The sequence below is a fragment of the Rousettus aegyptiacus genome, unplaced genomic scaffold (assembly GCF_014176215.1).
Source record: "Rousettus aegyptiacus isolate mRouAeg1 unplaced genomic scaffold, mRouAeg1.p scaffold_m13_p_7, whole genome shotgun sequence".
Classification (NCBI taxonomy): domain Eukaryota; kingdom Metazoa; phylum Chordata; class Mammalia; order Chiroptera; family Pteropodidae; genus Rousettus; species Rousettus aegyptiacus.
Window position 1 is genome coordinate 22,854,342 of NW_023416310.1, and position 12,404 is coordinate 22,866,745.

The 12,404-nt window shown below is 35.8% G+C and overlaps 1 protein-coding gene across 3 annotated transcripts in view; it reads right to left on the minus strand.

Moving 5' to 3' along the window:
• CDKL4 (cyclin dependent kinase like 4) overlaps positions 1-12,082 on the minus strand; it is a 41,081-nt gene extending 28,999 nt beyond the window's left edge. The window contains exons 1-3 of one of the 3 annotated variants that reach the window (XM_016142261.2): positions 8,965-12,082; positions 4,390-4,436; positions 1,043-1,265 (exon numbers count right to left, since the gene is read on the minus strand). In XM_016142261.2, the coding sequence (XP_015997747.1) occupies positions 1,043-1,210 (168 nt within the window). In that variant the 5' untranslated portion in view covers positions 1,211-1,265; positions 4,390-4,436; positions 8,965-12,082. Of the gene's footprint in view, positions 1-1,042; positions 4,092-4,389; positions 4,437-8,964 lie in introns of those variants that run through there. The other 2 variants (XM_016142260.2, XM_016142262.2) reach the window with 2 other exon arrangements.
• Between the last annotated feature and the right edge of the window lie 322 nt (positions 12,083-12,404).

Genomic DNA, 12,404 nt, shown 5'->3' on the forward strand with positions numbered 1-12,404 from the left:
CAGCAAACTTTTTTTTTTTTTTTTTTAAATCATGATGGATGTGCTCTTGAAAACTCCCCAGATTTTTCAAGATTTCATATCCCCGGATATCAAATTGTATTTTAAACAAATCACTAGAACATATTAGTTGAGGAAACATGATACATATCATACTTGAGAAGATAATACGGTAACTAAACACTCCCTCTTAAAACTGGATTTTTACGGATTTCCTAAAAAGAGATGACATATGTCAAAAGTAAAGTTTCACTGTGTGTTCCTGAGGAAATTACAAGTGTTTTGTTACTCAAAGTGCTGTCCATGAAACACAGCTTCTGTGCCTTTGGGGAATTTGTTAGAAATGCAGAATCTCAGGTCTACCCTAAACCACCCCGCTAATAATTTGCATAATGTTCCCAGGACATTCCAACACATACGATGTCTGAAAAGCTGTCCTTTGTTTCAGTTTCCTCTCTGATGAAAGAAGGGTGCTGGATAAGAAGCACCTCTAAGGCCCTTACAGTTCTAAAACTAAAGTTTTTTAGGATAGGAAATGTTTACACTGAGAACTTATGAATCTTATACATCAAATCCTATCAGAGTAGAAACCACCATAACAAAATCTTTGTGTAAAATGTGTATACATAGCTGGGGGTGATATTCAGTACATCTAAGAACCAGTGGAGACAGGGAGGACCAATCCATACTAATGCCTACAGGCACGCGGGCACAGCCCTGGGAACCCTTCTGCCAGGAGATGCTCTTTTACTGGGAGTGGGGCAGAGGGAGGCCAGGTCTAGCTCCCAGGGGACTCAGGGGAGTAGATATTTACCAACCAGAAGGGAAGTACTTCAATATTTTAACAATCATAGCTGTACTCATAATATCAGCTAAGTATCAGGGTGGCCAAAGTCCCAAGTGATGATCAACTGCTTTCCCAAAGTTGTTGATACAGAGGAATTTAAGTCTAATGGAAAAAAATATCACTTTGAACTTCTTTGTAATTTTAGTATACATATTTCATCCAATACCATGATATTACAGACACATAAAGTTAACCTACCTTCAACATACGTATTTCTCTTAGTGCTATTTTCTTAACAACAGGATCATCTTCAGATTCCACAAATTTTTTAATGGCTACCACTTGTCCAGAGGTCTTGTTTCTGCATTTAAATACAACCCCATAAGATCCTTCTCCAATCTTAGCTAATTTTTCATACTTTTCCATTATAGTAGAAGTTGACTTAAATTACTGTATTGACTGACTTGAAGTAGTGTTGTACCTGGAAAATAAGATAATTCATCTTAATGAAATTACTGAGGACAATGTTCTCACAGATTATTATACAAAAGCAATTTGCCCAGGATGCCAAAGGTTTATTTCTACCAATTACTTTTACATACACTTAAAATATTTGGATGTTATTTTGTTAGCTGAGTTCAGTCTTATGGAGTTCTCCCAGCTATTGCAAAAATTTCATATGCTATTTCTTATAATGGGTCTGTGTTGACTTCAGTTGAATTAAAAAAATTTGTGTAAAGGGACCTTATCCAATCTATTTTAATTATCTTCAAGTAAATGATTAAAATATAATGCTATAAAATCCAGCTAAATGAATATTTCACACTCTTGAATACGGTGTTTATCTTTTCCTTCCTAAGCCATTTGAATACTGGAGAAACTAGAAGGGTTGAGGACAGACGTGGTACAAAGCACTATACTTCCACCTGCTGGAGAGAAGAGAGAGAAAATGTGGGCTGTTGAACAAAGCAGCTATTACAGATAAAAACACCTTTTTAGAGCATCTTTTATTGTGCTTAGCTTTGATATGTAAAGGAACAAATCCTTAAACTTGTAGCTCTCAAAGACAATAATAATAAAGCACAAAAAAGAAGGCAGATTTCTCTAATTCATGAATACTTTCATATCCATAGTGATTTCTATGGAAATACTGGATTTAATTATTGTCTCGCATCACCCATTTGTGAATTTCGTGATGACTGGTTTACATGTTAAATAACAAATAAGGCCAGCATAATTAAATAAATCAGTCTAGGAATTAAAAATATAAAAACTTTAATTAGTCTCAAAAATCCCACCCCACTTTATTCAGCAATATCTTATTGATATACTTTAATAGTAATAATAGCTAGCATTTAAATAACACTGTTTATGCAAATTATATATAATCTACACAAATATTTCATGAAGTAGGTGTTATTTTTATCCAACCGAGCAGACGAGAGAACAGGCACAGTGAAGTTAGTGAGGAATTAGAAGCTATGCCGTCGTCGCATTCCAAAGATCCAGCTTTAATCACTACAGTATATTGTCCCTCAGTTAATTCAAAAGAATGCACAATCTGAAGAACCACTTTCTCTAGGTCTTGGTATTAATAAATGTCAAGTAAGGAATTGACCACTTAAAAAAGTTCTCGTTTCAAATGAGTATCCCCCCCTTCTTTTTTTACTTCACTAATATTCAATCTTTTCCATCCATAGATTATCTCTATGAAGTAGGAAATCATGTACTTTCACTTGCCACCATAATAATACACAAATGGAAAAGTGTTTACCTGGATAAATGACTATTAACATGCTATTTTACAATGCAATTTTTTAGTAGATCCTATTTTCTCTCTTTTTAAAGGGAGAAACTGAAGCATTTACACTCAAGTAACACGTGGGAAATCCATCACAAATTAAGTTTGGAAAATTCTATTAATTATGGGTATGCATGGGGAAGACCTGAGAAGGCCTAGTGGAAAGTTAAACCTGAGGCAGATTTGAGGACTAACTGAATTCTGAATGCACTCTCCAACCCACAATCTACTGGCAGAGGGTGAAAAACACTTATGGCTAGATGTATCTGAGTGCCACCAGTGCCCAAATTATTGACTACCGAGCTATGCAGACAGTGGTGACTTTCAGAAAGCCAGGCCAAAAGAATTAAGTAGTAATCATTAAAAAAAAAAAAACAAACTGAACAGCGATAGCAACCACACACTTGGGAGAAGATAGATTCTGGAACACAGGCAGGTTGCCAAAACAAAAACCAATCCATTAAAAAACAACAACAACTACCCAGAAAGAAAATCAGAATCCAGAATTGCTATAATGTTATCTAAAATGTCCAATTTTCAATTAAAAAAAATTATGACATGCTAAGAAAAAAGGAAAGTGTGACTGATAGGGAAAAAATTCAATTAAAATGGATTGAGAGTGGATCCACATGTTGGATTTAGCTGACAAAGATTTCAAAGTAGCTATTATAAATATGTTCAAATAATTATGGCAAATTACAATTTAAATATTAAAGGAAACTATAATGATGACTCAGAAGTAGGAATATCGACAGAAAAATAAAAAGTATAAAAAAGAACCAAATGGCAATTTTAGAGTTCAAAAATACCACTGAAATGAAAAATTCACTAGACGGACACAACAGATTTAAGATGGCAGAAGAAAGAATCAATGAATCTGAAAATAAACAGAAAATGACCAATACGAAAGAGAAAAAAACTGAAGATGAACACAGCCTCAGAGAGCTGTGGGACAAAAATAAACAATGTTAAAATATATGTAATAAGATTCTCAGAAAGTAGTGATAAAGAGTTAGAAGAAAATATTTTCAGAAATAATGGCCAAAAGCTTTCTAAATTTAATATAAAATATTAATCCACATATCCAAAAAGCTCAATAAACCTCAGATAAGAAAACATAAAGACATTCATACCTAGATATATCATAGCCAAACTGCTGAAAATTAAAAACAAAATCTTGAAAACAGTGAGAGAGCACCATTCACACAAGAAATGAAACAACATGCTTAATGACTGACTCCTCCTTATGAGAAAAAAATAAATGATACAAAAATCAATAGAACAAAAAAACTGGTTCTTTAAAAAGATCAACAAAATTAATGAATCTTTAGCTACACTAAGAGACAGAAATAAAAATTACCAAAATCAGGACCACCCGATAGAATTTTAAAAGAATGAAAGAGAACTTTATTTGACCAAATCAGACAATTTGAACAGATGTCTAATAAGACATAAAGTAACAAACTTACTCAAGAAGAAATAGAAAACCTGATTATATCCATAACAAATAACAAAAGTGAATTAGTAATTTAAAATCTACCCTTAAAGAAAAGTCCAGGTTCAGATAGCTTCACAGGTGAATTTTACCCCACGTTCAGAGAAGAATTAATACCAATTCTTCATAACCTGTTCTAAAAAACAGAAGAGGAAACATCTCTCAGCTCATTCTATAAGGCCAGTATTACCCTAATACAAAGTCAGACAAAGAAATCACAAGAAAACCACAGATCATTATTCTCATAAATATAGACAGAAGAATCCACAACCAAATAATCAGCAAAAACATATAAAATAAACTATATACCTTGACTAACAGGGATTTTTCTGAGGAATGCAAGGTCGACTTAATATCTGAAAACCAATAATATAAAACAACATATTAATAGACTAGAAGATGAAACTACATAATCATCTCGGTAGATATATATTTAAAAAGCACTTAAAACGTAACATCTATTCGTGATAGAATTTCCAAACTAGGAGTAGAAGGTTACTTTCTTGAGGGAATCTCAAAAACCTACAGTTAACATCATGCTTAATGGTGAAAGACTGAACACTTCCCTCTAAGACTGGGAAAATGTTCTATTTAACCACTTATATATAAAACTGTATTGGAAATTTTTGCCAGTGTGATAGGCCAAGTAAAAGAAACTAAAAGTATATAGGATGGAAATGGAAAGAAAAACTCTCATGATTTGGAAATGGCATGCTACTGTATGTAGAAAATCCTAATAAATCTGCAAAAAAGCTTCTAAAACTAATGAACAAGTTTGCAATGTAGAATACAAGATCAACATACAATAATAAATTTTATTTCTATGTATTGGTAACAATTTGAAAATGAAATTAAAAAAAACAATTCCACTCCCAGTAACATTAAAAAAAATAAAATGTTTAGGAGTGAATTTAACAAGTGAAGTGTACTGATAATTTAAAACACTGCTCAGAGAAATTAAAGAAGGTCTATATAGAAAGAGAGAAATGTCATGGTCATGGACTGGAAAACTCCCTAAGACGTCAGTTCTCAGTAAATTCATCTATAGATTAAAGTCAGTTCCTATAAACATCCCTATAGACTTTCTTTGGGGTAGAAATGACAAGATGAACCTAAGATTCACATGGAAATGCACAGGATCCAGAACAGCCAAAACAACTTAAAATAAGAAATAAGAACCAACTTGGAAGACTTATATTACCTAACTTTGAATTTTACTATAGAGTTATAGTAAATCAAGAAAGTATGGTATTGGCATGTGTGCGTGTGTGTGTGTGTGTGTGCGCGCGTGCGCGCACGCGCACACACGCGCACGCACATATAAAATATTATATACATTAAATTGAGTTTTTTGACTTTATGTACTTTACATTGTAAGAATGCTTTATGTATACTCTGGATACAAATCCTTTATCAGATATATAATTTACATATAATTATAACTCACCATTGTAACATATCATATATTATATAATATACATTATATGTTATATTTATCAATGGGAGAGAATAGAGTCAAGATATGAACTCTGATTTACGGTCAGTTGATTTTGACAAAGATGCCAACACAATTCAATGAAGAAAGAATATTGTTTTCAACAAACAATGCAAGGGCAATTGAGTATCCTTAGGCAAAAATAAAAACAAACAAAAAAAACCCCACTCACCTACCCACACAAAAAATTCAGATACCTACCTCACACAATATATCAAAAATAACTCAAAATGAATCACCAACCAAAATATGAGAGCTAAAGCTTCTAGAAATAAACATAGTAAAAACAAAAATCTTTGAAACTTCAGGCAAGTATTTCTAAGACACCAAAAGCATAATCCATAAAAGAAAAAAATTCATAAAATGAAATTCATTAAAATTAAAATGTTTTGGTCATCAAAAAAAATTTGTTTCATTAAGAAAATGAAAAGATGAGCCACACACTAAAGAAAAATATTAGGAAATTATATACCTGATAAACGGTTTGTATCCAGCGCATACATAAAGCACTCTTATAATATAAAGTACATAAAATCAAGCAACTCAATTTAATAATGGACAAAAGATTTGAATAGACATTTCGCTAAAGAAGATATACAAATGTTTAATAAGCACATGAAAGAATGCTATTAGTCCTTAGGGAAATGTAAATTAAAACCACAATGCACTGGAATGGCTAAAATCCAAAAGCTTGACAATATATAGTGTTGATAAGGTTATACAGAAATTCAACATTAATGGTGGGAATGTAAAATGGCACAGCACCAAAGGAGAAGTTTGTCAATTTCTTAAAAGTTAAATATAAATTTAACATAAAGGTTAAACATAAATAGTAATTCTTTGTATCTACCCAGAAAAATTTTTTAAAAAATATGTCTACACAAAGGCATGTATGCAAATGTTCACAGTACCATTATTTTTAACAGCCTTTAAATATCCATCGATTGATGAGCGAATATCCATGAAATGAAATACTATTCAGGAACAAACTACTGACTCATGCTATATAATGTGATGAACAGAAAAAATAACCCCAAACCTAAAAACGTAATGCTATGCAAAAGCAGCCAGAAACGAAAATCACACATATTGTGATTTCATTTGCATGAAAAGTCTAGAAAAGGGAAATGAAACACTGAGAAGGACACTGCATCTCCTCTGTCATATTTTTGCCCAAAATGCAAAATCTGAACGTGACCATGAGGAGACAGCTGACAAAACCAAACTGAGGAGCATTCCTACAAACTGGTCTGTGTTCTTAAAAAAAAAAAATGCCAAGGCCATGAAAGACAAAGGTCAGAACACTATTCCAGACAGGAGACTAAAGAAATGTAAAAATGCAATGCACTGTATGACCTTTAAATGGGGGGAGGGATGGTGAGGGGGAGCCTGTAAGGAATAATTCTGGGGTAATTGGTAAAACCTAAATATTAACATATTAAATTTCCTGATTTTGGTAATCTGTACTGTGGTTATGTAAGAAAATATCCTCATTCTTAAAAAATATACATTGAACTATTTAAAGGTAAAGAGACATGACTGATGTCTGCACCTTACTTTCAAAAGCCATATATAGTTGGACTAAAGTGTCTTAACTTTTTTCCCCCTGCATGTTTACTTCTTTACACCAAAAACATTTTTCTCAAATATCAATATAATCAGATATCATCCTTCCTCAAAAATGTCTTAGGGACTCTAATGCCAAAGAATAAAGTTCCAACTGTATATGATATTTACAGTCCTTTGCACCCTGCTCCCCCTGTACCTTTCCCTCATTGTTTCTCAGATCCTTCCCCAAACATTTTCGGGTCCCCAAGTCTCTGCTTATACCACTGCTTGGAAGGTATGACCCAGAAAGCCTCTTCTTCTTTACAGTTCAACTCAAATGTCTTTTCTGCTTAGCCCTCTGCAATCCCTAAAGACAGGCTCATTCTCTGCAGACATACAGTGTGAACAACTTCCCCCATTCCTTTTACATATAACTTTTTATACCTGACTAGCATCGTTTGTCCATTGTCTGGCACATAATAGGTGCTCAATCTACCATATTTATCCTCTAAACTTTTCTCTAAATATATATAACAGCTTTCTTTTTTAAGCAAAGGTAATAATTGCATTTTGATTGTTAATACGGTACTTGGGTAGGAGATTAAGATTCAACAGTGATATAGGTATAGATGCAGTTGGTTGAAAACATTTCCATGGTCATTAGTGACCTACACACAAACACACACACACACCCCTTGGCTACAGGCCTCCTGACTTCAGAATTGACCAGATGTTTGACTGTTAGATTCATGAAGTTTTGTGTACAAAAGCAAAAACAGGTATAGCTTGGGCCCATTGTTGAACATAGAAAGTCAGAGATAGATACTTGAGTGGATCATTAAATTCTTTGAATTTTTTTTCTGTTTAATTTCCTTAGTCTTTAAAAATTTGCAAAGGATGCACATAAAAAAAGAGAAAACACTTGGAGGTGGAGTATTTTCAACAACTGTATCACAACCAGATCCTGAGGGCTCAAGCAAGCCTAACGAATACATCGACAGAAGGCAAACAAAATTAAGAAAGGGAGAGGAAATGGGGTGAAAAAACACTTACTAATTTCCTAATCTAAGTTTCTAGGAAACTCGTGTAAACAGTGGCATTATGAATGAGGAGTGAGTGAGGTAGGGAGAGACTTTTTCAAGACCAGGCTAGACCAATAACCACACTACGGGCAGAAAGTCACAGTCTGCTTGCTATGTTGTTATTACTGTTTCCAATGCAACCGAATGTATTTATATTTAATAAAATTGACCAGGAAAATGGGCTAAAAACCCGTTCTGCATCTGTGTTTTAATACGGAATTAACAGAACTTCAAAATTACATACAACTCTGTATAAACTTGTCTTGGTGACAGTACAATCGAATTAATTAAAAGCATCTCCAGAAAAAACAGAAGAGCACATAATTTACATAATTCAATAAATTTTGTTTAAAAACATCACATTTCATGTGTACACACAGCACACAAGTCACTGTATTTCCAGTGATTTCCACGTCTCTAAACTAATCTCGACCCTTCATTTAATGGTAGTCTAGCTTCGCCACACAAGGGTCTCCCAAAGTGCATATGCGCCCCTTGCTCCCTCCTCTGCTGCCACCTTAGCCTCGTCCCCAGGGCCGCACCTACCTCCAGCCACCAGGGAGCCCCACCGGCTCGCTGGCGTGGCCGGCAGGAGCCATTTGTCACCTCTAGCCTCTCACCCCCACCCCTTCCTGTCCCTCCAGAGGCCACTCCGCTTTCCCTTATCTGCGAGCCCCCATCCAGACACCACATCGCTCTCCATCGACCTCGCGCGCGGACCCCCAGTCCACGCGGCCCCTCGCGGGGACCCGCACTTACGGCGCGGATGGAAGCGACAGTGATGCAGTCTCCAGCGGCCCGAGCAGCCCCAGCTCCGGCGCGAGTCGCTCTGCGCAGACAACCGCCGGCGCAACTCCCGAGCTGAACCGCCGCGCCGTCTCCCGGGCAACCGGACGCTCCGGCGGCGAGCGGCAGCGGCTTCCGGAGAGGGGTCCCCTGGCGCCCGCCGCAGACGCCCGCGGCCCGGGTTCATCACCCAGGTGGATAACCCAGGCCGAGCCTAGAACGTCAGTGTGGACGCAGCGGCAGATTCTCCTCCGAGAATCTTTTAAGATGCCCTAAAGATGGCGCTCAGGAAACAAACTTTTCCTTTAACAGTGATTATACTAAATTCTGCTCCTTTCCAAGGTCTCAAGGGCACTAAATAATATCACCTTGAATATTAGTCCGTTTTCCTGCCTGAGAAACCCTCTGAATATTGTCAGATCCTATTAGTCATTACTCACTCTTCGGTCCTGCCTTATTGCTAAAATAGCTTTTCAGCAAACTTTTGTAGGCTTTTCTGTGATAGGCTGTCTGTTATTGGCTGTGGTACTTTGCTGCCATTTTCATAATTCAGCAAGCATTGTACTAGTGTCTGGGGCTGATATAGATTAAGAGACATATTTGTTACCCAGTAGGGAAGCAAGTCAAGGAATGTAATGAATGCTGTGTGGGGGTAAGTTGGAAAAGATAGATTTTTGACAAAGTTTACTCTTCTTTTTCCCAGGATGAACTGAAACATACTATATGCTGTTAATGAGCATGTACATACTTTGTTTAGCATCAGTAAAATGCTCTCCATCATGCCCAGATTTACGATGCTTTTATTTCCCTTCTTACCTCAGGGTGACTCTGTTTTCTCATGTGTCTTTGATTCTCCACTTCCTAAGAAATAGGTCCAAATCTCCTCCCATCTTTAGAAAACAAAACCAGTATGTAACTTCCTGATATACTCAAATCTACATAATCTCATATCTACACATTTCTATATCATTTCTGCCCTTATCATACAGAAAAATTTCCGTAAGGGTACAAGTGATCACCTTATTTATGAACCCAACTGCCTCATTTTCACCTTCCTGCAGTATTTCATCTTTGCAGTTTCCAAAACCATTGACTAGAGCTACTTTTCTTCTGAGGTGGCTCTCCGAAGTTGGGCTCATCCTTGTTCTCTTGCTTCACGTTGTTACTCTGCTCCAGGCGCCCTAGACTCAGCTGCATTTAATGTCGCTAACCCTTGAACATGCATTTCTGCATACGCCTTAGCCAAGGCTGCAGCTCCCTACCCTGACTTTCCCCTGCACTTTATAACCTCCTATTCATCTATCAACAACTGGTTTACATAGGCTTTCCTCTTCTCAGAGCAGACGTAGGCACAGCCTTTTGTACCTCTTTTAAAACGTATCTTCTTTTTATCCAAGTGTGCCCCTTGAATACTGGGAATGATGCCTTTTCTGTATTTTCTCCAGTGCTGAAAAGTTTCTGGATCCACTGTAAATAATATATACTGGTTAAACAATTATCTCACAAAAGTAAAAAGGTCTTTGTAATGAGTTTTAACCATACTTATTTAATAAGCTTAACTGTAAAGTTGATTTTATGCAAATCCTTTCACATAAAATGCTCTCAATACGGAAAATGCTTTCTGGTACAGCAAAAAATTAAGACAGGAAATTACTTTCTATTGTTGCAAAGAGGCAGTGAAAATTAGATTTTGAAATCCAACTCCCTCCTGGAGAAAATAAATATAACTTTAGGGGGGAAAATGCTGGAGTGGATTTGAGAGGGCAGTAGCTATACTGGATGTATTCTGTGTGATAGTTTCACACAGTAGTTAAGCACCTAGGTTCAAATCCTAGTCCTACCACTTACCAGCCATATTCTTAGGCAAGTTACTTAACCTTTCTGTGCCTGTTTCTTCATTTGTAAATCTGTATCAACAATTCCTACCTCACTGGGGCTGTTCCGGGGCTTCAGTAGGAAAATGTGAGCCATGTAGAATAGCACCTGGCACACCTGGCATTGGTCACTTATTATATTCCCTTAAGTAATACTTAATGTTTACCTATTATTTTAGAAAGCACACTTTCCTCTTTCTTCTATTAATACTGAAAACTGGTATCTACCTGTTATTTCTCTAATGAAATCAGTAACACACTTGCAAGCAGAATGATGCCAATAGGCCCAGAAAACAGCTGTTCTCATTCTTTTCAACACCAATGTCTAAGAAAGTAGCTAACAAGACAGCTTGAACTTAAATGAAGATAAAATACTGTTTTAAACATTTGAGTGGCTATCTTCCTTTTGAATGAATAAAAATCCTTAATCAGAAGTTATTGGGTAGAAGCTAAAATTTGTATTTTTAAGTGTCATTAAAGATTATTTTTCTGAGGCATGTGATCCTCGGACCAACACTTATTTAAATTCAGTATTGGCCAATGGTTCTCACACAGGGATGTACATCAAAATTAGTTGTACAACTTTGTAAAAATATAGGTTTTGGGGCCTCACCCCCAAGGACTGATTCCAGCAGTCTATATATTTTAAATGCCCATGGGTAATATACAATCAGGTATATACCTTGTTTTCTAGAAATATTTCTAAGTGCTTGTCAAAGAAATGTGATTTTTTTTTTTTTGAGATGTGACCCTTTCTATAACTTATAGTACTTAGAAACTAGAAAAAGCAGTGGCCCAGAAAAAGGACCAACAACTTTGTCAATAAATGCCCAAAACAGAATCTTGATTTCTTGACAATATTTTCCATGAGTCTGTTTTTTAACAAATTGATGATAATGTTATATTGGGAAAGATGTGTTTTTGAAAGTCATTATTCAGTCATTAATGCTGATTGGTCACAATGTATTTGTTGAGAAAGGGATAAATGTACACGACTGCTATGATTAAACATATGTATGACTGAGAAGTTACATTTCTATTCTAGTCAAGTAAATTATCCAACCTCACAACAGGCAAGCGGCACCAGCGAGTAGAAATAGTGCCTCTTCACCCCTGTTCCAGTTCTTCTCACCTAATCTTCCCCTTCCTTACTTCCAGAATCACATTCCCCAACAGTCTCCCTTTCTTTCTCTTACTCAGGAGTCCGCAAACTTTTTCTATAAAGGGTCAGAGAATACATATTTTAGGCTCTGTGGGCCATACAAATTTTTTTTGCAATCACTCAATTTTGCCAAATTGTGTGCCAAAGCAATCATAGGCAACACGTAAATGAATACATAGTGTGTTCCAATAAAACTTTATTTACAAAAATAGGTGGTAAATGGGATTGGACTGAAGAATGTAGTTTGCTGACACCTTTTCTAACAAAAAGACTATGAATATTTAATTGATTTTCCTGATCAGGAAGGTGAAGATTCTATTAAGACGTTCCTTTCTCAAATGTGGAAATATTACTCTTATGAAATTTAGATGACAGTT